The sequence below is a fragment of the Coptis chinensis genome, chromosome 8 (genome assembly GCF_015680905.1).
Source record: "Coptis chinensis isolate HL-2020 chromosome 8, ASM1568090v1, whole genome shotgun sequence".
NCBI classification, from domain to species: domain Eukaryota; kingdom Viridiplantae; phylum Streptophyta; class Magnoliopsida; order Ranunculales; family Ranunculaceae; genus Coptis; species Coptis chinensis.
This window is the reverse complement of record NC_141463.1, coordinates 81,344,387-81,371,862: the sequence shown is the minus strand read 5'-3', so window position 1 is coordinate 81,371,862 and position 27,476 is coordinate 81,344,387. Positions and strand designations below refer to the sequence as shown.

Sequence of the window (27,476 nt, the reverse complement as noted above, 5' to 3'; positions counted from 1 at the left end):
AGATAATCAAATAGAACAAAAGGACAGAGGAAGAACGAACTATCAAGGCGTGTGAATACATTGTCCTTAAGAAGAGATTCCACCCCCTCAGATGGTGTAAAAGCTTCACAGGCGTCTCTACTCACAGGATTCAATGACAGAAGTATACTAAGATACACTTCAATAATCAACTCTACTAGAACAGCAACACAACTCTCTCTAGCGGCTAAAACTTGAATGAAATAGATGGGTTTGGGTCTCTATAATTGTACTAGCCATGCAACCTGGCCTATAGCCAGGCCTGCTAATTTAAGGTCTGTGACTTTAGGTCCTTATGTTGGGTCTGTTATTTGTGGGCCTTTTTTTTCGCAATAGTTTGGATGGATATGCATGTTAATTTAAACCCTGGTAATTTGTATTTCAACTTTTCATGTGGTTGGGTCAATGACTTTCTTATAGATATAGCCATATAGACCGGGGATGCTTTTATGTATTAGTTAAAGTAGGTGTTAAGATTAGATATGTAAGAACAATAGAACTATTAATAAAGGGTTCATCTCCATTTACATCCTCTCAAGTGATATGTTGCAGTTCATTCAACATGTTACATAAGATATTTATACTCCTAATTTGCTGACTTCAACCTCATAAAATGGGTTCACTTTTATGTATTAGCTTAAGTTGGTAAAAAAAATATCCTAAGTTTTCATGACCATCATACTAAGCCTATATAGATGGGAAAAAAAATAATATGTATAAAATAGTTGTCAAATAAAAGGCAATCAGGACGATGTAATCATCTCTATGGTTAAGCATATGCCCAAATTAAAACTATGCCTAAAAAAATCTCTGTGGTTAAGCTAAATAGGCCATTAATCTGAATTAAGATGCGAAAATATCCAACCATATCTATTATGTTCAACATGATTTTGGTGTAATATGTTTCACCCCTGCATTTTCAACTTAAGTATATTATTTGATATATGTTGTTCTAACCTTGACATATATGCTATTACTATTCGTTGGAAACTACTATTTAAGCCACAAAGAGCAAAATTAATGGGTAACCTGACCAACTTTCCTAGCATGTAAAGGTATTATAAAATTTGGTCATTTATCTACTTGAATCAATAAGAGAAAATAAGGCAGATTGCACTTTAAAATCAATGTAATAGAAATGTGTTGTCATTAAAAACAACAGTTTTGAATCCATATACATATGGAAGAAAACTATAAGTGAAACATCATTTTCTGAAATATAATATATGACATAAGAAATCAACATTGGTCGCATATATGACAGACCAGCCTGCATGCTATTTCAGCAAGAAAAGTTCACAATTGTCATGCATGTGCATTGTAATTTGTACATTCAATATACCAAATTATTATGCTTTGCCTATTTTGGCCACATATATAATATAAGTTACATTCCAAGGTTTCAATATCATGGAATTGGGTTTTGATATTACATCACACAATTGATTGAAGCATTGCTATACTAACACGTAATAATAAGATTACTTCACTTGGAATGGCAAAAGAGTGAACATATTCATATAGGTGTGTAACTTTTTTTACTAAAATTTGATAAATACAGTTTCCGGTAGCAAATCAAACACATTAACTTCCATGGTTTATTAGCACCTTTGAAGGCTAGCCAATGCACACCAACCCTAACTATGAATTGACATATTCATATATCAAATCTAATATGCATGACATATGACCAATTAACCAAAACATTCTCACATTAAAACTGACATAAAAATCAAAACATGAGTGACCATTAACTAAGAAAGATCAAAGGATGACGACCACCTAATATCCTCAACATACTTATGTTCACTCTACTTGGTGTAACATTCAAATCTTATAAAGAAAGAGATTTATCATCCCCGGCCTCTTGTTAGTAAAGTCTTAGGCTCATCATCTAAAGGATGATTCTGACCGTGTCCTCCAGAAATAGTGCTGCTACCATAGCCGCTGCCACTTGCACCACCACTAAAAAATTTATCACTGCCACCTCCATCAGCGACACCATACTCTCCACCGCTTCCACCATAACCACCAGCAATAGCACATCCATCAAAATTTCTTCTACTACCATAGACGTCCACTGCTGCCACCACTTCCACCACCACCACCATAGTCTCCGCTGCCATTGTGTAGTCCTCCTAAACGATCTGTTACAAAATTTACCCTTATCTTTTTGTTATGATGTTCATATTGGTACATTGTGTATATAACACTCTGTGCATTCTCATGAGATGTGTACTCAATGAAACCAAAACCTCTGAACTTGCCTAGTCTCACGATCCATGAAAATTCTTGTGCTTGTTCGAACAACTAACACATCGAATATCATTTCTCACAGTGATAAACCAACAAAAAAAATCATAAAATCAAATAAATACCCCAGAGAAAATGATAAAAAAAATATAGAACTGCATTCATATCATTCTCTTTGACATCAATCAAATTAGTACAACTTAGCTTACCCATATAATTACACGCTCTTCTATAAGGTAAGTCCCAACTAACCTAATGTGCAAATAAAAGCTTCTTTGTGCTTTGTCCAATGTCTAAACAATTCAACAATGAATTCCAATCACAAACCAATATCATTAGTTTATTACCTACCTTCGTAGATTAATAACAAACCCAATGCTTAACTTTGAGGTGGATAAATGTACCAATCTTCAATATAAATTTTATGAGAGGCATAATGAAAAGAAAGCTATAATTGAAGGAAAATCTCAAGATTACCTCAGCCTTTTCTCTCAGATCAGCGAGCTTTGAAATTTATTTGAGAGCTTCAACCTTTTCATATGCATCATTGTACGCCTCCACAAAAGGTCTATAACCTAAACAATTTCAGTATAGATCTCTTTAATTATCACAGGATAAGCAAGGAAAAAGTCCTGTGTGAAAAAACCACCATATATGGAATATAGTTAGTTGACTTAGACACTTGGTGTACATTTTTTACCTAACATTTTTAATTGCAAACACCTATAAATCTTATAATAATCAAAGCAGTCATTTAAATACATATATTGAGTCATGCATAACATATACCTAAGCTGGCATGTGAACCTAAATACTGATTCAATGTGGCTTAAAAGGATATTAACAGCTCAAAATGCAAGAGACAAACGTAGAGAGAATCAGTTATGACGATATCATCGCAAGATTGAGCTACAACTAAATGGTCATATTAATAGTAAAGGTACACAAATTTCTTTTGTTCTCTTTTAGCTACCATTTCAATAAGGTTCCCAATTTTCTTTTCTTTTCTTGTTAAAAATTCTAATGGGTTGCCCTTTGCAAGACAAAAATGAACTAAAGCATGTGACCATGAAGTACACAACATATGAAACATGATACAATGAATTTGCAAGCCCTAATCATATATTAACAATGGCATGAGAAAATCAAACCTTCTCAAGAAATTGTAACTCCTTCCTTCGTTCTTTTCAAGTAGTTGCCTTGTTTGCATTATATGTGCACTGAATGAACAATATAAAAAACAGATTAATAATACTTCAATTGTGCCGCAACATTTTCAATGGTTGTTTGCTTTGGAGAGCTCTTTTTGTCAATGTCCACTCCACCACCAAATTTTTGTATGCAAGTAAAACAACCTAAAGCAAGAGGCTTACTTTCTCAAACATGAGCAAAATGCCCCACATTCAATACATAATAATAGATTAAGTTCAAAAATCTTTAGCTTTATTTTTTAAGGAAAAAAAATAGTATAAATAAACTAATAGAAAACCAATTTATAAATGGAAGTTCATTAAAAAAAAACATGAAACTAATAATAATCCACACATAAAAATTTGAGATCATATCACCTTCATGGTTATCAGCTGGCTAATTTGAAGCTCTAAATATTAAATATGACAATTCTCTAGCATCAATACCTATAGTTTTCAAATTAAACCTCTACGACAACCACAAAGATTCAAATCTACAATCCAATAACAGTTCAACGAAATAAATATGATATATTTTGTTGAGCACTCCTACTCAACAAAAAGTTAAGAAATCATTCAAAACTAATCCAAACAACTTCATTTAATTAATTTTGCCAAAAATAAAATAAAATAACACGTGACACGTACCTGTATAGATACAAACATAGCTCAATCCGCTACACAGTTTCCTTACGAAGCTTCATAGGGCCTTGTGTTAGTGTTGTTCATCTAAACTTGGTAGTATTATTCATAGTCCCTCCAAGTAAGAGTTTACATCAAACGTAATCAAACTTCAACAACTACTGCAAGAGAAGCAAAATCAAAAGGTAGGAAATCTATTGCAACAACAAAAGACACAATCAACATTTGCTTAAACATAACTTATTTGGCCATCAAATTTAGAGAATGTCACACTTCAATAAAGGATGTTGGTTGTTCTTTTTTAATACAATTGACATTGAAAGAAAAAAAGCAAATATCACAATGACACAACCTTTCCCTATCAAACAAATATGATAGAATAAAAATAAACACAATCTCTTAAAGTGGAACTGTAATCTATGACTGTGTTTATACCAATAATGTCCTATGGACGGGATATTGTTACTTTTTTCTCCTTTTTTTCTAGTAAAAATAGACAATAAATATTAAAAAACTTAGTGTATATATATATTGAAAATGATTATCATAGCCATGTTAGTACATGAATCAATTCAAACTCTATCTTTAGGAAAAAGAAATTGAATGACAAAGTGATCAGTTCTATATATATATTGATACATGATAAAAGAAATGACAGTACAAATGCTCAAAGTAGGCACGCTTATGAGCAGCTCTAACTGGTATTGGGCAGTTTCAAAAATTGGGAAGCACATTCAAAAACAGATTTCCATTGCCTGCAAAGAAAGATATGTTAGGGATATAAACATGGCAAAGATATACACAAAAGTAACACTCAAGAAATGGTATACTCACAGAAGGATTATCTCCGAAAGCTTTCTTAACTTCAAGTAACTTTCTGTTGGTCGGTTTCAACTCAATAAGTTCTGAAGCGTATAAGGAAATTGAGCTGAAACATGTTTCCTCAGTCTGTACGGGTACTAAAGCTAGAGTTCTATCTACACTTGCATCATTAGAAGAATCTTATGCAGATTGGGCACAACGGTCATCCATCAAAATAGTGTTTTCCATACAAACCAAACAATTTTCTTTCAATCCATTCTCAGTAGAATCATTCTCTACTCTTAGTAGCTCTTAACCAAAAGTTTTTTGGCTTCTTTTATTCATATCCACCATTGAAGCCACACTCAATACCTTAGAATTCCTACTGTTGGAACATTTATGTTGTTCAGATTACCTTTCTTCAAATGCATACTTAAACTAAAATGATTCCAAAAAATAAAAAAACAAATAGAAAATAAACGTTAAAAGCCATTGTCCCTAAATATATTGCAATGCTCTATTGTTGAAACAGTGACTATTATGATGCACAATTTTTGAAGAAAATTATCTATGGCATTACCAACTATAAATTTATGCTACATAATTTGATTACCTAGCAAACTATTTGTCACATTGACAAATGTTGAAACTTTTTTGATAGTCCTCCTTGTCATACTGGCAGAATGCTCTACATAACAAAACCTCATGACTTGAAGTGGCTCCTTAAATTATGATGTCCATACACAGTTGTTGGTCAAAAGCATAGTACATCCATATGCATGGATTAGGACAAAAATAGTACAAATTAATAAAAAAAAAACAAACAAATTTCTTATCAGCGGGAATGTGCATCCTCAATGCAATTGTCAAGTGCTTAGCACCACATTTAACCTTGACATTGTCACAAACAGTTAGACCCCAATTCAATCCAACACAACAATAACTAATTACTAACTGGAAATCAAAGTGAAATGATGTGTATCTATGGCACTAATACCTAGTGGTTTCATTTTTATGCTAAGATGAAAGATAAAACTACAACCCACTTCCAACCAAATGAGGTCAACATAGCAACGAAGGAGAGCAGCATATTGCGACGTAAAACCATTAGTCCCCTACTTAAAGACTCTTCACAAATACTCACATAACTAATTTTCCTATTGGCCCAAGCATCCTTGGTCAAGTGTAAAAATACTGTGAGGGGTCAAAATGTACTTGGTTTTGGTCATGAAACTGAAGCACCATCAGAGAGCAAGGTTCAGAGATTTGATATTTCTAGTTAGGAGGACATCTCTTCCGGTGTTTGCTCACGCAATCTACACTAAATGTAGGAAAGTTCCATCGCCTCCTACCTATTATAAATCTAGATTATATCCCATACATTACAAAGCCAAGTAGAAAATAGAATTAGAATGTGTCTAATTACTAACTATACCTAACCTGATTTGCTATTGTTGGATAATACAGCAAGCAAAGTTTATGCAATCACCTGGGCGAACGATATGAGTGAGAGCCAAAGCTAATGCAATCACCAAGAATCCTATCAAGATCTGACCGCAACCCAATCGCAAGGGAAACATACCAATAACTCTAGTCCCCATTGCCAAGAATTGCAAAAACACTTGAAAAACATTGGTTTCATATCTATCAGTTCCAATTTTTACAAAATTTGTTATCTTCACCTTCAAATAATTTTTACATTTAATAGTGTATTAAAAAAATCATATAACTAAAGTAAGTAGATGGTTACCCTAAGGGCTAAAGACTCATCAAAAGAGTTGAGCTACCGGCGATCGTAATCTGTCATCCCCACCTTCTTCTCCATATGCTTTCTATAACAGTGGTTCACCTTTCGTTTTAGGAGATCTGAAGCTTAAATTAGTTTCCACTTCCTCTAAGAAAGAAAGCTTCTCTTTGAACTCTACAAAAGTGACTGCTCAGGGACTGATGTTGTTGAATACTCAACAGGCAAACTACCAACATGGCAAGATTAAGATTTTATATAAACTTAAAGTGTTGGGACAAAAGGGTCTAGATTCTCAATGTCACAAAGTTTTTGAATTATTGATGTCGGATTAAAACAGGTTGGGTTTACACGTGCTCGAAGACTGGAATCAGTTAAGATCCATCTCTTAGATGCATTTCCAGTTCAATTAGATGGAGAACTGTGGTTCCATCAACTCTATACACTAACCATATCAAATTATTAGCAGGTTCAATCTCTGGCTCTCTTTCTCTCGTACGCACACGCACACACACACTCTAGTATTAAGACCTATCTATGAGCATAATGGCTTATGAGATATAGGGGTTTATGTCAGTTGGACAAACAGCAAGTGTAAATTACATTGACTAACATTTGAGCCATGACAACTTCAAAGCACTTGATGTGATCAACTTGTAGAAGATTTTGAAGATAAACACCTATGTGATAAAAATAAACTAAATACATAATTAAAAAATAGAACTAAACAACATAGTGATCATTCAAAACTTCTATACTTACCATGATTTACAAACTCGGGAGGGTTGCTTGTGCTACCAAGCCCACAATGGGCTTCAAGGGTTTGATTAGATGTGTTAATGGAAGAAACACTTATCTGAGACTGAATTGCACTGGTATTCATCTCACAGGTGCTTGTGCTCCAAAAATCTTCTGATATGCTTCCTTTTTTCATTGTCCAAGCTTGAATTTTCAGCCCTTTCGATAGCTCGTCAACGGTGATAACTGGTGTTGCCTTAGTACAACATCCAAGACAACCTCTGTTCTGTTACAAATCAGCTTACCACAACAACGATTAATATCAGCAAATGAATATCAATAACTTGCAGTTGCAATAATCAACACTAATTATTCAAGAAAGTGTAACACTAAAAAATATCCCATAATCTAAAATAACGGTATATTCACCTCCAAAAAGCAAATTAGGCCGTTTGAGAAAAAATCTATTGTTAAATTTCATTTATTTACTAACTTTTTTCTTCCATCCACTTAAATTCATCCCTAATGGAAAACAACACAGTCCTCCTCTGTTTACTCCATCACTAAACCACGATAGACAAATTAACTCATCTCTTATGTTTCTTCACTTACCAAAAAGAACAAACACAATTTCAGGTATGTCATTCCGAATAGAGGTATGTCATCCTGAATAGAACTGCAACACGCCTTGTGCTTTTAAACAATAACTCGTGTTACAAATATTGCTATTAGACAACAGTTCCAGTAATAGAAATTAAACATTCTACTTAACTTGAGTCCAAACACGAAAAATCAGTGATAAAGAACACAATCAAACACAATAATCGAAAACCCCAAAAGTATATTCCAATTCTTAAAATTGCATAGAAATAAACTAAGAAGCTTCTAAGCAATCAAGAACAATATGTTATAACAGTACCTTGAAAGAAGATGCTCTATGGAGTCATGAAGAAGATTCACTACTAAAGGAACATGGAGGTGCTTGAATTCAAGAAATTGAAGTTGATGCTGAGTATGTTCCCCCATGACAAAATTATTAATTCATATATTAATTACAGTGTGATAAAGATCCATTTTAACAAAGAAAAAACGATATTAAATTTTACATTGCAGTCACTAACTATACATGGAAAATAGGAACAACTAAAGAATGCAATACTTGTAGCAGTTTTACCTGGTAGCTGCCCAACTTTTCAATATACTGCTCGAACAAACTGATATTGCTATTTATTATGGCATGATTGCATTCAGATTGAAAGTAAAGCACCACCAATTCAGATTCAATATTCTTGAGTTTTTATGCATGTATTAGTACTTAGCATGCATGACTCTGTACCTAAAGTTACCAAACATTGCCATACCAAAAAAACAATTACCAACCAAAATTGAATACAAAAAAATTCTTGATAATCAACTAAACAATTGATTTATATGAGAAAATTAATGCAAAAAAAATAGTTATTAATTAGAAATTAAATACTATTGTCTACAATCCAAAATACTTTCGACTAATTTTTAAACTCAATAAAAGCATAGAAGTTCATATTGTTAAGAATTAATAAGAAGAAGATTAAGGTCTTTGATTATTGATAGATCCTAAGTAGCTCATATATAATGATACAACCTAAACCTGTGTTAAGGCACTGGTTAAAAAAACGAAAAAAAAAACATTTCATGGTATTGTTAACGCTCCATGATCAACTACATGCCATATAAGCTCTTGTAATAATGCCTACAAACTATACTTATAAAACATATGAACGGGTTTAGACTTTAGACACATACATCAATATACACTCTATACTTATAAAACGTATGAACGGGTTTAAACTTTAGACACATACATCAATATACACTTTAGTAGTCATTACTATTAGACTACCCCTTTTTTGCTTAATGTACTTGATTCCTATTGACATGAGGTTGCTCAAGCCAACCCAAACTACAGCTCCATTCTCTAGGATCCCAACCTTGACCCTAATAATCTTCTCCTTCTTAAGGACCAAAGCAAGGATGGCAGTGAAATTGTCTTTTGGTGATATGAATCCCTCAAACATGTACTTAATCTACTTGTCCACGACCAACATAGGTAGTTATGAAATATCCTCCTAATTTCAAACGAAACTGGTTTGTGTAAAAGTTCAAGTGACCATTCAACATAACCTTAAAACAACAACTGTAGAATAAATTTAAGTAGGTAAAGACCATGCAAAAGAAACAATTAGTTAATTTCTCACTTCAGTCAAGAGCATGTACTGAGTTTTTCATCATCAATTATGTGCTCTATATTAAGAAACACAATATTATATATTGCAATAACAAAAAACAACCATAACAATGGTAACAAAAAATATAATAAAGGGGATACAACACAAACACAGAATGAAAGTATACACCAGAGTTCATTTGTATTATCTTTGAAAATGGCAACATAATAGCATTCAGTAAAATAGAGACCATCGTATGGATATTGAATTACCTCTGAATTAAGCCCACTCCAAAAACCCGTCCAGTGTCTGTGTATGATGAAATCACAATAGATAAAAGGGCGCAGAACTTCATGCATTTTGCATTCTATTAAGTCAAACAAAATCATGGTAGGAATAAGAAAGCGAAAAGACTCATCTGAACGTTTTCTCAAACACTTGAGATGCAATTGACGACACTTCCCAAATAATAAAGACAGTACCCATGAAACTGAAAATGTGTAGTAACTATTCTATAGAAACGATAAATACATATTATTAATTTGAAAGGCAAATCATAAGAGTTTTGAATTGTTGTGCACAATATTTTTATTTTTAAAAAAAAAGATCGGAATATGAGAGATTGCAAATTATATTGTTTGATTTGGTCAATTGTGTGGTATCTTGTCTTGTATCTCTATAATAGACACAATTGCTTCAGTGCTTTAAACAATGATTAAAACCATTTACAGGAAATCCACACAATTCTAAATGTAAAGCAAAGGCTTTGAGTCATAGTTGTAGAAAATTGTATAATAATAGAGTTTGAAAGAGGTTTCTTCATAAGAGATTAATGAAAAACTTTGAACAACACAACAAACAAATCCTTTGTCAAAATAAGGCGATGAAAATAGATCATGAAAGGAAGGAGCTCACGAATCAAGAAGAGTAGAAAAATAAATTCTACATGTTGGAAATAAATAGAATTGAATTTAAAAAAAAAAAAGCATAGCATGTGAATTAAGGTGAGAGAAGAGAAAAAGATTGAAACTTTGGGTTTCATTAAGAAGTTCTTATGTTTTCTATCTAAATTAATGAACTTAATGAATATGCATAATTTAAGAACATCAAATTAGGGTTCTTTACCTTCTTCGGGCCTCTTAAGAGATCATTGGATATATATTATCATCAATTCTTCTCTACAGCTGAAAATCCAAGGAATTAATGTAACCGTAAAAGTGGTAACTATATGTTCAGTATAATTGTGAGTGTCTAAGGCTTGCAAAGCAGTTCTATCTGATTGTGAACATTAATAAGATATATGCCAGATTGTGAATAGTAACAACCTTATTTCTTTTTCTTCTACTAAGTGCTGGAGACCAAAAAAACAAATCAATAAATCATATCGTGTGAACTGTGAGCATTTTAATTTAACCTTAACATTCTGCTGCGTCCAAGTCTCCAACACAACAAAAGAAACGCGGGTGACAATGTAACTCACATCGAAAAATGCAAGTACTTGATTTGATCGGTGCAAAGTTACTTGGAATTTTGTTTCATACCTTTAAAATTTGTCAGCATACCTAAAACCCACCATCCACCTCTTTTCAATAAAAAGCAATACACCAATAAGTTCCTGCATTGTTGTTCAAGTCTTCGTCATCATCCTCAGATTGTCCTGATAACTAAGAGTGGAAAAGCAATCAACCATTATTTTCACAAAGACAGATGCAATTAATTGAGTCAACCCATTACACACTTACACCTGACATTGCCAAAGTATAGGTAAGTTAACTAAAAAAAAATTAAAATCCAAGAGAAACTTAATTAACATTACATGAAGGTGTTATAAGAAAAAAAAATTGTGTAAATATCTAAATATTCCACATAAAGTCTACCATTCCCAGCCAGTTCATCACTATAAACCATATATTCCATTATAAAAAATATATATTCCACACGAAGTCGAACAGAAAATCTAATCCAAATTCCACCACCACATTGAATTAGAAACCTTCATCATTTGTTTCGACAGTTCAGTCATTGTAAAAAGAATTGTTGCCTATAGTCTAACTTTGTACCACCTATAACTACATATGTTGCTAACTACAAAAACACCCTTCTTAATCAACAAAAATATGAGTATATTGAGTATGTACCATGTCATTCTTCATATTATTTATGTCAACTGAACTATTTTTAGGGAATATGCTACAAAAGTTAAAAGAAATCGGCTTGTCTAGAGATTTGATAAATCTTATGTTTGCTCTTAATTCCTTGTAGATGGTGAGTGCGCTTCTTCCATGACTTGTGGTTGAGCCAAGATTATCAAGTTTACTGTAGTGACCCAAATTATGATAGCCCGAAGATCAAGGATGGATGGTCGCGGTGCTATGATAGTAAGTGGAGCAGGGAGCATCCTAACATGGCCGCGGCAGCAGAGATAGGGATGCAAGGGGGGAACACATGAGGCGTGGGACCGAAAGAGGAATACCAGGGGTGAAAGGGTGAAGGGGCCTGGAGTCAGATAAGGATGGTACCTGTGGGGCACCGAATAGATTTGCGGACCCTCCATTAATTGCGGAAACCCTACACGTGGCAAGAGGAGTGACCAAGAGATAAAAGGACAGATGGACGTTCATGATGAGAGGAGAGGGGGTATAAAGAGAACATTGAAAGGGAAAAGAAAGGAGAAAAAAGGAAAGGAGGGGGGTGTTACAATCCTCTTATTCTTATTAGCCTCTCCCCTAACCCTTAAGCACTATTCCTTCCTCAGTCTTCTCACTCTCCCCCTCCCTTTAGGTCTCTCCCTCTCTAGGTTAATGAATCCGCCTCCTCTCCTCTCTCACCCACTATTACCCTTTATACCTTTCTTTCCATCCATCATGGCCCTCCACCTGTCCCTCCATCTCGCGGTCCTCTTAGCTCCATGTGTAGGGTTTCCGTACCGCGACCCCACGCTTATCAGCTCGATCTGGTGGATCGCGGACTTAGATGTTACGCTGATTCGGCCCAATTCACCATTCCTATTCCGTTGATACATCCTGCCACTACAGATGCCCCCTCTCGATTCCGCGATAGTATATCGGTCGGGGAGTCGAAAGTTCTCCACATTCACCTTTCCAACTGTAGCCTTCCGTCTTCCTTTCACTGCTGGATTCACGATTTTCCATGTGATTACAGCTGACGCCCCCTCGTTTCTTGTGCATCCACGCGTCCATCATTGGCTGGTTCCTTTTGGTGTCCCCTCGATTTCAGCTCCCCTCAAATTACCCTTTTGCCCCCTCCTCTTATAAAAAGCCCGCTCGATTCTTCCTCTCTCACCTAGCTTTTCTCTTGCCTTTCAGTTCCTCTCAACCTCTCCTTCTACCTTCCTGTTTTCCAGCACCGGTCGCTCTCACGGTCGTCTTCTCCGGTTTCTTCTGCGGAAATTCTTGCTCCGGCTGCTTTCCTCTTACCTCAAGTTGGTCTCCTCTTCTCTCTAGCTCCGTTTAATTGCTATATTGCGCATTTCTCCTTTGTCCTTGGCGTTAGAGTCTGTTCATTTTCCCTTCCTTCTCCGCCTTGCTGTGACTGATTGTCTTCCACTCCGACCACGATGTCGGCTCCGAGATCTGCCACCTCTTCCTCTTCCCAGTCCCGTAGCCGTGCTTCCCAACCTCTCCCCGACCAGACCGAGGCCCCTTCAACCTCTGGGCAAGCTTTTGCCCTCCCGCCGCCCCCACCACGCGGCCATAGACCTAACCTTGAGGCTGTTAAAGCGGCTTATGGGATACCCGCTGACGTCATCCTAGAGTATGTACCTTACCTAACTCATTTCCCACATCTAGTTCCCTACAGGCCGGGGTGCCTTGTGGCCACGATAGGACAGATTGTTGCCGGCCTGCGTTTGCCCCTCACCCGTCTCGATGTCGAGGTGTGCAATCACTTTAACATCCCCCCTTGCCAAGGCATCGGCAACTTCTGGAGGGTCATGTATGCCGCGAACCACTACAACCGTTCCGAAGTACCCAAGATAACGGTTCGCGACATGACCACTCACTTCTTCATTAAAAAGAGCACCAAGGATGTCAGTGTCGGCTATCACTCTTTTTGTGTCCGTCCTAAAAAGAGTCATTTTATTTTTCGTGTCACTTCCTCCGACAAACTGTGGCACCACTACCCTTTTTATATCTCAGGCAACTTCCTCTCCGCAGATCTTCCATCCGAACTGAATCTTAACCACTTGGCTTTTCTTCCTAGTGGTGAGTCTCTCTCTTTATCTACCTCCCTTGATGTATATCTTCTGGTTTCTCAACTGACTTGACGGCTCTCTTTTTCAGGTTGGCGCCCCGACTCAAAGTCGCGACCTTACGACCACATTTCCTCCACCACCTTCCAGAAGATCCGCGACCTGGGACCTGCTCAAGCCGTGATACTTGGGATTGACCCTGCCACCGCCACTCCCCTATTGGCCGATCCGGAATTGAAATCCATAGGGAAGTACTGCGCCCCATTTTTCCGTCCTCCTCCACCCAAAGAACGAAAGCCACGTGACAATCCACCCCCTAAGGGAAAATGCCATACCACTAAGCCCCCACTCCGTCCCAAGCCTGTTCGCAAGAACCCTTCTCCCTCCGCAGCCCCTACTCCTTACCGATCCCTGACCACTTGGAAAGATCAATACTCATCCTCTCATTCCCCTTCCACCGCCTCTCAAGATTCAGACATGGCTGCTAACAAATGCAAACTCTTCGACAGCGACTCGGACGAGGATGTCGTCCCCATTATTGCCCCCCTTGCCGCTGCTCACTCCTCTCCTCCCCAAGCCTCCAAACGTCCACGGCCCTCAGCTCCTGAAGAGGGTCCCCCAGCTACAAACGCCTCTCCACCTACCGCGCTTCCCCAGGCGGTATAGCATCGACCTGGGAAAGAGGTGGCGCCCCGGACTGAGAAGGGGGCCGCTGGACCCATTCCTCCATTCTGCCCCGCTTTAAAACTTCACAACCGCCATCTAAACATCAACGACTCTGCCTTGGAAAATCCAGCAGTGGCTTCCTCCCTATTCTTTGGGTCTCATCTCCCCAAGGACATGGCCTACGCTGAGGGTGGCACCTTTGAGTCTCACCGGACTTCGTTCTACACTGGCTGGGAGAAGGTAACCATCTCTTTTCACTCAAGTATCTCTCTTCCTTTTCTCTGAGTATTCTAACTCCCATTCCCTTTCCCAGATGAGTTTGGATATCTCCTTCATGATCCGCGGCCTATTTGGTGCCAGGGCGCGGATCGATGAACTGGACAAGGAGGTCGCCCAGTTGGAAAAGGATAAGTCGGCCGTGGACATAGACAAGCTCAGGGCCCAGGATGAGCTTAGAGCTGCAGAGGCCGCCCACCTTGCCTACATGGACAAGGTTAATGACCGCTTGAGTAATCAGCGCGAGACCCTCCAAGTGAAGCACGCCGCGCTCGACGCCCTCTCCCAGAAGCATCAGGAGGAGGTATCGGCTCTCCTGAACCAACACGAGGCCGATATGGACGAGCTCCGGGACAGCTTTCGGGCCCAAGCCGAAAAGAGGGTGGCCAAGAAGGTCAAGGAGGAATTTGACCGACTCACCAAAGAAGGTCATCTCCTTCCCGAAGCCCCTGCCGCTGCTCCCCTACCCGAGGTCTCTGTGCCCATCCCGGACTCCCCTCCTGTCATGCAAGATGCCGCTGAGTTGGTCTCCGGGGCGATAGATGAGGCGGCGGATGAAATTATAGCAGAGGCCGCCGAGTCTGTGATCCGTGAAAGTGTTGCGGCTTGAAAATAGCTTGTTTATGCCCTGGCTAGGCTTCCTTTGATGCTACTTTGTCACACTATTTTTGTTATCTTTTGTTGTCTTTTCACCCCCTCTAGTTGGGATGTTTATATTATGTTATGTTTGTTTGTCTGGATTGTTTCTATTGATACTCTTACTCGTGTATGAACCCAGCAATAACAGGACCCTATTAGTGTATTTATCCCCCATCGGTGGGGAATACTTGATTTGCTTGTCCCACGCCCAGATCAGGCCTCCGCCACTCTCTCTACCTCTGGCAGGCACTCTGCCTGTAGTGCGCGAAAGCCTCTTTGCTTCCGTTCGCCTCTATCCCACATAGGTCCGGGGCAACTCCTCTCACCCCGACACTGTGGGGAACTCATCTTCGCGAGGCAACTCGTTTTGCCCCACTAAAGTGTGGACCTCTCGTCCTTGGAGGGCTCACCCCCCTCCCTTCCCTTCACTCTGAGGGGCAATGAAAACTCATGCAATAATATTTAACTCAAAAGTGCTACAGTTTTATATATGTACAGATAGCTCACGCCATTCCCAGTTTCTTCCATTACATCTACTCGTGAAATTTTTCCAGCAACCTTACATTCCACGGCCTATCCACCGCTGTGCCCTCCACAGTTTGTAACCTGTAGGTGCCTGTTCCCCCCACCTTGACCACCACGTATGGCCCTTCCCAGGTCGGACCCAATTTCCCCTCGCTGGCCTTCTTGGTGTTGGGTGTCACTCGCCTAAGCACCTTGTCTCCCACCACAAATTTCCTCACTCTCAATTTCTTGTTGTCTCGCCTCTCTGAGAGGGGCGCCGATATTCTTCCAGTTTTGACGCCTTGTGTGTCTCTCCTCTCTTCAGCTAGATTCATGTCTCTGGCCAGGATGCCCCAGTTTGACCCATCATTTACAGCCGTGGTCCTAGTGGTTGTTGCCACCATTTCCGTTGGTATCACGACCTCTACTCCATACGCCAATGCAAAAGGCGTCTCCTTGGTCGAGGTCCGTGGGGTTGTCCGATAAGCCCAAAGCACCCGATTTAGTTCGTCGGCCCAAGTTCCCTTCTTGCCCTCCAGTTTCCTCTTGAGATTGTTAAGTATGGTTTTGTTAGAGGATTCCGCTTGCCCGTTTCCCTCGGGGTTGTAGGGGGCCGAGAACCCTTGTTTGATGTGATATGTTTGCAGAAAATTCTTAACCCTTGATCCCGTGAAATGGGTTCCATTATCCGCAATGATAGTATAGGGCACCCCGAAACGGCATATGATGTTTTCCCACAAGAACTTGATCACTTGCACCTCTTTCACCTGCTGCAATGGCACTGCTTCGATCCACTTTGTAAAATAGTCTGTTGCGGCCAATAAGAATCTCCTTTTACCTCGAGCCATGGGCAGCGGCCCCACTATGTCAAGGGCCCCATCATCGCAAAACAGCCCGCGGGCTAGACACACCTTGTCGCGGCCGGCTCTGCTTTGGGGCCAATATCAACCTGAAAAACCTCGACACTTCTCTCACATTTTTGGCGAATTCCACGGCTCTTTTTCATGTGAGGCCGTGGGTAGCCTTGTGTTAGCAACCTGTGTACCGTTGGTCTGCCTGCCGAGTGGCTCCCACAGTCCCCCTTGTGCAACTCACTGAGCACCTCTTGAGCTAGTTTCGGCCCTAAGCATCTCAACAACGGTCCATTGAAATTCCTCCAATATAATTCCCCTCCCACCAACATGTATCTTCGTGATGTCTGTTCCAACTTTCGTCTTTCTCTGGGACACATCCCCTCACCCCCTGTCAAAAACTGCTTGATTGGCACCATCCATCCATCGTCACCCTCCGCGGTGTTCATCACTCCCCATGCTTCCTCGACACTCGGCTTGTCCAACTTCTTCACTTTGAGGGTCCTTTCCTCGGACCCTGGCATGGCCGCCGCTACATATGCCAGAGCGTCTGCGTGGCGATTCTCCCCTCGATTCAAATGTACAAAGCGGATTTTTGCGAACTTTGACGCCCAGCTTCGCAGGACTCCCAAATATCTCGCCATCCTGGGGCACCTCGCCGTGAACCCTCCATTCGCCTGGCACACTACCAAATTGGAGTCGGAGTATAGAGTGAGTTCCTTCACCCCCAGGCCCTCTGCCATTCTCATGCCGGCGATTACCGCCTCATACTCTGCTTCGTTGTTGGAGGCCATGAAACCCAATTTCATTGTCAGCTCTAGCCTGTTGTTGTCTGGCGTGACCAATACTACACCAATTCCGCTGCCAGCATCCGTCACTGACCCATCCGCAAACACTCTCCAACCGTTTCGTTCGTCCCATGGGTTCAAGCTATCCTGCTCCTCTTCTCTTTCTGGTTCCAAAACCATCTCCTCCCCCCATGTAGGATCCTCTGCGGGAAACTCTGCCAAGAATTCCGCCACTGCCTGAGCCTTTTCCGCTGTTCTCACCTGATATTGGATGTCATACGAACTTAGCATCACGGCCCATTTCAACATTCTTCCCGACTTCTCTGCTCTCAAAGCCTGCTTCAGAGGCAAGTTTGTGACCACGATCACTGCGTGGGCTTCGAAATAGGGTTTCAACCCGTATTGAAAATATCAAAGCGGGGTGTACTTCTCCACCCGGATCATCTGGTTTTCTCGCATCCAACAACGTCTTACTCACGGAAGTATCGGCCTTTCTATCTTATCCACTACTCGAACGAGGACCAAGCTGATTGCATAATCTGTGACCCCCAGGTACAAATACAATTTTTCTCCCTCTTCGGGCTGCGACAACAGCGGCATACTCTCTAAATACCTTTTAAGCTCCTGAAATGCCTGCTCACATTCTGCCGTCCATCTGAAGTCTGTGGTGTTTCTCAATAGTCTGTACAGCGGCCTACATTTGTCGGATGATTTTGATATGAACCTGTTGAGAGCCGCGACCCTTCCAGCCAACCGCTGCACCTCCTTCACTGTCTTTGGTGATGGCATCTCCACTAACGATCTTATCTGCTTTGGGTTGGCCTCTATTCCTCGCTGTGTCACAATATACCCCAGAAATTTCCCTGTGGTGACTCCAAATGTGCACTTCTCGGGGTTGAGTTTCAAGTTGTGTGTTCATAGTATCTGAAATGTCTCCTCCAACCCTTCCAAGTGCTCCTGTTCTGACATACTCTTCTCCACCATATCATCGATGTATACCTCAATGCCTTTTCGGATCTTTCCCTCAAACATCTTCTCTCCCAATGTACCGGAAGGTGGCCCGGCATTTTTAATCCAAATGGCATTCTAGTATAGCGGTATGTGCCCCCACCACTATGATTTTTCTTGATCGGGCCCATACATTTGCCACACCGATTACCCCATAGATGCATCCATAAACGAAGAAGAAGCTGAACCCGCCGTCCCCGTCTACCAACTCATCCACTCGCGGCATTGGATAATCGTCTTCGGACATTCTGAATTTACGCCTGTGGAAGTCCACACACATCCGTTACCTTTCCATTTTTTTTCTGGGGACCGCGACCACACATGGACAACCCGATCACGTGAACTCCACCTCCCTTATTATCCCCGCACCCTTTTAGCCTCGCGACCTCCTCTCTCAGATTCATTCGCATATTTGGGCCTCATGCTTCTCATCTTCGTCTCCCGGCGGCGTCCTCCCTCCCTCATGCAAGCGATGACACGCAAACTCCGGATCTAACCCAATGACATCCTCTATCCCCCACGCAAAGACATCTCTGTTCCTCACCAAGCATTGGACCAACCTACCCTTCCATTCTTCTGTAAGCCTCGACCCTATCGATGTGAACTTTTCCTCTTCGCCCTCTCCCAAGTTTACTATCTCTATCTCATCTAAAGTCTTGGGATCCTCCTCGACCTCCCCTCCTTCCTCCACGGCCCCGCACTGTAATTGCTATGCCAGCCTCTTCCTAGTGCTCGTCGACTCCTCTTCTGGTCCACGGGACATCCTCTTGATTGTATTCTGGTGACTATTCTTGGATGCCATCTGATCTCCGCGGACCTCATATGTTCCCGTTGGTGTGGGGAATCGGATAACTTGATAGTAAGTAGACGGCACCGCCCTCATCTCGTGTATCCATCTCCTTCCCAAGATTGCGTTGTATTGGGAATTGGAGTCGACCACCATGAACCTTGAGAACAACATCCACGGGCCCGTTATTCTTGGCGGAAGTTCCCCATAGACTCTGTCACACTCCCATTGAATCCATACAGATTTGTCCGCACGGAGGCCTCAGTTGCCCCGGGTTGATCCCCATCTCCTCAAGAGCTCCTTTGAATAGCAAATCCACGGCGCTACCGTCGTCTATCAAGACCCTTTTGACCACATAATTGCCCATCGCCACTGTAATAACCAACGCATCCTCGTGTGGCGTATCCATGCCTCGGAGGTCTGCCTTGGAGAACGTGATTTTCTCATCTCCGCTCATTGAATCTGCTCTGTATCTCTGCCCGCTATGGGACTCATTGACCTGCTGGATACTCACCGTCTTTCTGACCTTATCCCGGTGGGCATTGTGACTCAGCGCTTCTCCGCAGAAGATAACATTTATGGTTCCCAATATTCGTCCCGCGGTAGGCCCGGGCTCCCGGTTTGGGTTTTCCCCAACGAATTCCCTCAACATCCCCTTCTCTATTAATCTCTGGACTAACCATTTCAAGGCATAACAATCATTGGTTTCGTGATTGCGCACTTGGTGATATTCACAGTATGGCTTGTTGGGCATTTCGGCCGGAATGGTTCGCGGCCCTTCATATCCTTGCACATTCTTAATCAGCGGTAGTATCTCACTTAACGGTTTCACCAACGGGACATGTTCCACCTCCCGGTATGGCTTTCGCTCCCTGTGCTCTCTCCGCGCTATCTCCCTTCCTCTTTCTGGCCTCGAGGACTGTCCGCGGTACCTCTCCCCACCTCGGCTATTTCCCTCGGTCTTTCTACGTTCGCCCCCTTTCTCTACCGCCGATACTGTCTTGGCTCCTTTCTTCGACTCCTTCTGCATGGAGTCTTCATATCTTATATACTTCTCTACCCTCGGATATAACTCGTGCAGTGTTGCTATCTCGTTCTTCGCCATGGACTGATGAACTGCCGTTTCAAGTCGCAGCCCCCTTTCGAATGCTATTACCGCCGTCCTCTCATCCAAATTCTCTACCTTTAGGGTCTCTGCCTTGAAGCGACACAGGTACTCTCTGACCGATTCCGCGGATCTCTGTCTGATGTTAAATAGAGCCGCGATGTCCACCACCCTCCTCTTCTGATGTATAAAGTGGTCAACAAACGCCTGCTCTAACTCTTGGAAATTGGTTATGCTCTTCGAAGGCAACCGGTAGTACCAATCGGAAGCCCCACCCTTAAGACTGGTCGGGAACATCATGCACCGCAAACCATCGTACCTCGCCTCTTGCCAAAGAAGCATCTGCTGTCTAAAATGATGGATGTGATCTGCCGGGTCCCCCGTTCCATCATATCTCTCGAATCTCGGCTGGTTAAAGCGCTTTGGTACCTCCAAAGTCCATATTGCATCTGCAAGTGGGTTCGCCAGTTCAGCCCGCCACCACTTATTGGCGCTACCTGTTTGGACCCTCGTTTGCTATAGATTCTCCACTCGATCACTGTTAATCATTTGTTGCACTTGTTCAGCCGTTAACCCGGTCACTGGATTATCCACCAGGGTTGGTCCTTGTTCCCCTTCGTCCTCCGCCTTTTCATTCTCTGCTTCCTCCCCTATTTCTTCCTCGGTCTCCTCCTCCATCCTCTCCTTCTCTCTTCTCAGCTCCTCATTTTCCTCCCACAACCTTTCAATCTCTTCCCGCATAAGCTGCGCCTCCTCTTCTGCTCTTCCCTCCTCTCGTCCTTCCCCTTCTTCTACCACCGCTTCCGGCATCTGTTCTGGGACCCTTATCTTTCGGGGCCTACCCACCGCCTTCTTTGGTGCCATTTCTACGCATTCCCACAGACGGCGCCAAATGTTACAACCCTCTTATTCTTATTAGCCTCTCCCCTAACCCTTAAGCACTATTCCTTCCTCAGTCTTCTCACTCTTCCCCTCCCTTTAGGTCTCTCCCTCTCTAGGTTAATGAATCCGCCTCCTCTCCTCTCTCACCCACTATTACCCTTTATACCTTTCTTTCCATCCATCATGGCCCTCCACCTGTCCCTCCATCTCGCGGTCCTCTTAGCTCCATGTGTAGGGTTTCGCATCCTGCGACCCATTTGTCGGCTCGATCCCGGTGGATCGCGGACTTAGATGTTACGCTGATTCGGCCCAATTCACCATTCCTATTCCGTTGATACATCCTACCACTACAGGGGGCAAGAGGGGAATAGGCACTTAGAGAAGAGATAGTGAAAAGGAGGTTACAACATTTGGGGCTGTCTGTGGGGAATGAGTTTAGAGCACTTCAGAGATGGCACCAGGAGTGAAGAGAGGGGTAGGTAGACCAAAACAGTTAGTAATGCAAGAACCGGCTCCGGAGATGGTGAGTAGTGAAGAGAGGGAGCAGGCAAAGACAACAGCAGCAGGATCAGCCACAAAGGAGACCCGGCTCATGCAAGAGGAGATTAGGAGATTGAGAGAGGAGAATGATGGATTAAGAAGGAAGAAAGAAATGGCGGAAGAAGATGCGGGGGTGGAATTAAGCGAGGAGTCGGACAATGAGGAAGGTGGGCCAGATCTGGTCGAAAATCCGGTGATCGGCTTGACGATGGAGCAAGTCCAAGAGAAGATAAACAATGATAGAGAGGCAATTCTGAGGCATGGGAAAAGCTGTAGAGGTGCGGCCAGCCAAGTGGTGGCGGGGTTGAATCGTAATCCATTGGCAGATGTCATCTGGGCGTCCGAAGTGCCGAAGCAATTCACCCAGCCGCGGTTTGAGAGATATGATGGCAAAGGAGATCCAACGGATCACATTCATCATTTTTGGTAGCTGATGCCTCTGTGGCAAGAGGCACGGTACGATGGACTGTGGTGCATGATGTTCCGGCTAGTCTTAAAGGACGGGCGTCGGATTGGTACTATAAGGTTACCGGAGGGGAGTATAAAGAATTTCCAAGAGTTAGAGCAAGCATTCATAGCTCATTTCATACATTAGAAAAGGCGGGTGGTGGATATCGCGGCTTTATTCAACGTTAAGCAACGATCCACGGAGTTAGTAAGGGAATACCTATGCAGATTCAAGGCTGAGATGCTGAAAGTTGAAAACCTGGATGAGAGGACAGCGGTAATAGCATTTGAAAAAGGTCTACGATCGGGAACGGGAGTACATCAATCCGTGGCTAAGAGTGAGATCGCGACCCTGGACGAATTGTATCCTCGGGTGGAGAAATACATAAGGTATGATGACACCATGCAGAAGGATTCCAGGAAAGCAGGGATGGTTATGTTATCTTTGGAGAAGGGTGGGGAACATCGGAGAATGGAGGCATCAGAAAGAGGGAGTGAGGGGCGTTGCGAAAACACTTTGCAGCCTGAGAGAAATCGGGAGGGGATTCGGAGGGAGAATAGGGAGTGAAAGCCATACCACGAGATGGAACAGACACCATTAAACAGGCCACTGAGTGAGATCTTGCCCTTGATAAAGAACCTTCAGGGATATGAAGGACCGCGGAGCATGCCGGTAGAGATACCTAACAAGCCATACTGCGCATATCACCAGGTACGCAATCATAAGACTAATGACTATTACGCATTAAAATGGCTAGTTCAGAGGCTAGTAGAGAAGGGGATGATGAGAGAATTTGTGAGGGGGTCACAGAACGAGGAACAGGTGTCACCTCACTGCCGGATATTAGGAATCATTAATGTGACTTTTAGTGGGGAGGTTTTGAGTCAAAATGCACACCGAGACAGGGTGAGGAGAACCGCGAGTATATAGCAAATTAATGAGGTAGCAGACCACACTCGACCTAATCCATGGACCGCAGAGGGAGGAGATAAGATTGTATTCAGCAATACAGATCTCAGAACTATGGATTCTCCCCATAAGGATGCATTAGTCATTACTGTATTGATGGGCAACTACATGGTTAAGAGGGTGTTAATAGATTGCGGTAGTTTAGTGGATTTGTTGTTCAAGGGAGCTTTGGAAGAAATGAGAATTGATCCAAGGCAGCTGAGACCTCCACGCACCAACTTATATGGGGTGGGAGTGTGACTGAGCCCTTGGGGAAATTTTACCACCCGTCACCACAGGACTGGTGACGGTCTTCACCCAATTTATGGTAGTAGATTCTAAATCCCAGTACAATGCAATTCTAGGGAGGCGATGGATCCATGAGATGAAGGCAGTACCATCCACATATTACCAGGTGATTCAGTTTCCCACCACCACCGGTATGCATGAAGTCCGCGGCGATCAGGTGACGACCAAGAATAGTCATCAGGGGATGGTGAAAAGATTGGTCCGCGGAACAAAAAGGGAGACATCGAATCCTAAGAAGAGGCAAGCATAGCAATTACAGTGTGCCTCTATGGAGGGGGAGGCGGAGTCAGCAGGGGACCGAAGACCCTCGACGAGATAGAAATAGTGAACTTAGGGAAGGGAGAGGAGGAAAAATTCACGGCAGTGGGTGCAAATTTGCTTGAGGAATGGAAAAGTAATTTGGTGTAGTTCTTGTCTGAAAATAAGGATGTTTTTGTGTGGGTAATAGAGGATGTCACGGGATTAGATCCAGGTTTCGCATGTCATAGGTTACACATGAAAGAAGATGCTAAGCCGATGAGATAGAAGATGTGAAGCATTAGACCAAAATATGCCGAGGGGATTCGCGAGGAGGTAGCGAGATTGAAAAGAGCGGGGATAATACGAGAAGTGGCATTCATAGATTGGCTATCTAACATTGTCGCGGTACCAAAAAAGAATGGCAAGGTCCGCATGTGTGTTGACTTTACGGATGTTAATTCAGAGTGTCCCAAAGACAGCTATCCCATGCCGCGAGTAGACGAATTGGTGGATATAGCTGCGGGATTTAAGATATTTTCAATGGGATACAATCAAGTCGCAATGTACGGACCTGATTAGGAGAAGACGGCCTTTGTGGTGGAAGGTAGGACCTGTTGCTATACAAGGATGTTGTTTGGGTTGAAGAATCTCAAGGCCACCTTTCAGCGGTTGGGAGAGAAAATATTTGAAAGCAAGATCCAAAAGGGAATTGAGATATACATAGATGACATGGTGGAGAAGAGCATGTCAGAGGAGGAACACTTGGAGGGACTGAAAGAGATGTTCAGTATATTGCGGACGAATAACTTGAAGCTCAATCCTGAGAAGTGTACATTTGGGGTGACCACAAAGAAGTTTCTGGGTTATATTGTCAATCACCGGGGAATAGAGGCTAACCCTGAACATATAAGGTCCTTGGTGGAGATGCCATCACCGCAGAACGTCAAAGAAGTACAGCCCCTAGCGGGAAGGGTCGCAGCCTTGAACAGGTTCATTTCAAAATCATCGGACCAGTGTAGACCGTTGTACCGATTGCTAAGGAATACACCGGATTTCTTATGGACAATGGAATATGAAAAGGCGTTTCAGGAGTTGAAGAGGGATTTGGGTAAGGCCCCTTTGTTGTCGCGGCCGGAATAGTGAGAGAAATTATATTTATATCTGGGAGTTTCGGAATATGCGATTAGTTTAGTTCTCGTTCGGGTCATCGACAAGGTAGAGAAACCGGTTTACTTCCAGAGTAAAACCATATTGGATGTCGAGACCCGATATAGCAGAGTTGATAAGTATACGCTGGCATTGATATTCTCGGCCTTGAAGTTGAAACCCTATTTCAAAGCACATTCGGTGGTGGTAGTAACAAATTTTCCCTTGAAACAAGCGTTAAAGGCGGAGAAGTCTGGAAGAATGTTAAAGTGGCCAGTGATGCTGAGTTCTTATGAGATACAATACCAGATCAGGACTGCGGAGAAGGCACAGGAAGTGGCTGAATTCCCAGCAGAGGATCCCCCCTGGGGAGAGGAGATGGTCATGGAGCTAAAAAGAAATGTGGAGCAGGACTTCTTAGACCCTTGGGACAAGAGAAACGGATGGAAAGTGTTCGCAGATGGATCTGCAACAGTTAAAATCATTCATAAAAACAACCATTTTTAAAAATCACCGTAAAAGACCAGGATGTAAAAGGTCCAATTTACCCTTATGTAAAAGAAAAAACATTCAGTGTGCATTACCTAGTTGGGGCATGCACACAGATTGTGCATTCCTAGTGGGGGCATGCAACATAATCTGTATGCATACCTCCATATTGTGTTATGCACATTTAGTGTGCATACATGCAAATATGTCTTGTTATGTTATTCTTTCTTGTTAGTTTTGCATGCAAATTAAGATCAATATGCACACCAATGTGCATATCTGGTAATCAAAATGAAAATATCATAAAAACGGCCCGGTCAATATTATTTGTCCTTGCGGATTATTTAAGCTGTTTTCACTTGGAATTTGTTCTAATGGTGATTTCAAAGTCAGGACGTCCTTAAGGGTGATTTAAACCCAAAAATGGGTCTTTAGCCCAATTTCTTGCTTATTTTATACTAATATATCGAAATTTAATAAATAACTTAAGTATCTATCCTGAAGTAAAAATGGGGACCATTTCTTGGTGATTGGGAGTGACATAACTTAAGTCATTCAAATGATTTTGTACTCCTTTTTTTGCTACTTTTAGTCAAAAAGTTTAGTTTGGTGTATAAGCTTATCCTCTCTTCTTCATTTTTCATTCCACTTCGGGTAAAATCCATCACTGGCCACAGTGAGTGTTCTAAATTGGAGTGTCTTTTTTTTTTCCAGTCTTGGGTAAAATCCTCCGCAGCTTAACTGTGCGAGTTCTTCAGAGACTGGAACACAAGGCTTGATTCGCATCTCTCTCTTATCTCAAGTTCCTTCCTTTCAATGGCTACAACATCGTCCCCTCCTCAACCATTCCTCTGGAGCTCCTTTTTTCAGAATGCCAACTCGACTTTGGCACCTTCTAACTTTGTCTTAGAACCTTGAACTCCATCCTTTGATGAAGGTGCAGCAGTAGTACCCCAGGATATTATTGATGAGGGTATTGTGGAATGGGAAGAAGTGTTAATAGGTTATTTCCTGGACAAAAGGATGAGTTTTCCCTTTGTTAAGAATGCATTAGAGAAAGCCTGGAAGTTAAAAGGGTCTATGGATATTACTACAGACAGGGACTTGTTTTACATAAGTTTATCTACTTCTGAAGACAAGCAAGTTGTCTTTGAAGGTGGTCCTATCTTTATTGCTGGCAAGATCTTTGTCGTTATGCCATGGTCACCGAAAGCGGAAAGTAAAAGGAACAACGTCTCTACTATGTCAATCTGGGCAAAACTTTCAAAAGTTCTGAAAGAGCTATAGACTAAGAAGGGATTATCTTTCCTAGCCAATCTTATTGGGGGTCCTCTCTGTATGGATGTGATAGGGTTATATACTAAAAACATTACTTTTGTATTAACTCTAATTCTTTATATTTTGAATGAGAATCATATGGGCAAATGTTATGCATATTATATATGTTATTAGTTATATGCATACGTCTAATAATATATGTTGTAGATGATATAGTGTGTGGTGACACACAGAAGATCATATCATCAGTACCTTATAAAGTATAAGTAAACGTTCACAACCTAGATGGATTTGGACAAACCATTGGTACGGTTGTAGTATAATCTGGTATTAGTCTATCTTGGCTACAAGATTACACTAGTACACTTTGTGTGTATTGAACAGGACCAAGTGAGGTTGTTTCTCTTTATACTGGCTATATAAGAGAACAAACACCTCTGTTATTATGGATGCTTGTCCTCTTAATCCGGATATAATAACGGGCACTTAGAAGGAATCAATGAGTGAGATTCATTTGTGAATCAACAAACTCGATGGATTGGGTAATGACATTGTATGTAAGTTGTGATGTTGATTATAGAAGGAATCCTTGACCCGCGAGAAGTCGGGTTGATGATGTCCCCTTGAGAAGCTCATAAGGATTGTCATGTAAACCCTGCAGGTGGATTTAATCTGACATGACAATGAGGTTGAGTGGTACTACTCAAGGACATAAGAAGTTGATTAATGTAGTTGTCAATAACTTGACTTAATCAACGAACATTCGATA

At 41.7% G+C, this 27,476-nt stretch overlaps 2 protein-coding genes and 1 long non-coding RNA gene across 3 annotated transcripts; all 3 read right to left on the bottom strand.

Annotated features, from left to right (window-relative positions):
- Nucleotides 1–2,732: 2,732 nt before the first annotated feature.
- On the bottom strand, nucleotides 2,733–11,345 carry LOC147483454 (uncharacterized). The gene is made up of 3 exons (XR_015203671.1): nucleotides 11,135–11,345; nucleotides 3,423–3,491; nucleotides 2,733–2,846 (listed from the first exon to the last, which is right to left on the bottom strand). It is a non-coding gene; the product is annotated as an uncharacterized LOC147483454 (long non-coding RNA).
- A 5,444-nt stretch (nucleotides 11,346–16,789) lies between these two features.
- LOC147483453 (uncharacterized) lies at nucleotides 16,790–17,836 on the bottom strand. The gene has a single exon (XM_086579566.1). The coding sequence runs from the start codon at nucleotides 17,834–17,836 to the stop codon at nucleotides 16,790–16,792; it is 1,047 nt and encodes a 348-aa protein (XP_086435692.1).
- Nucleotides 17,837–19,539: 1,703 nt separating this feature from the next.
- LOC147483452 (uncharacterized) lies at nucleotides 19,540–20,769 on the bottom strand. Its single transcript, XM_086579565.1, has one exon. The coding sequence runs from the start codon at nucleotides 20,767–20,769 to the stop codon at nucleotides 19,540–19,542; it is 1,230 nt and encodes a 409-aa protein (XP_086435691.1).
- Nucleotides 20,770–27,476: the final 6,707 nt, after the last annotated feature.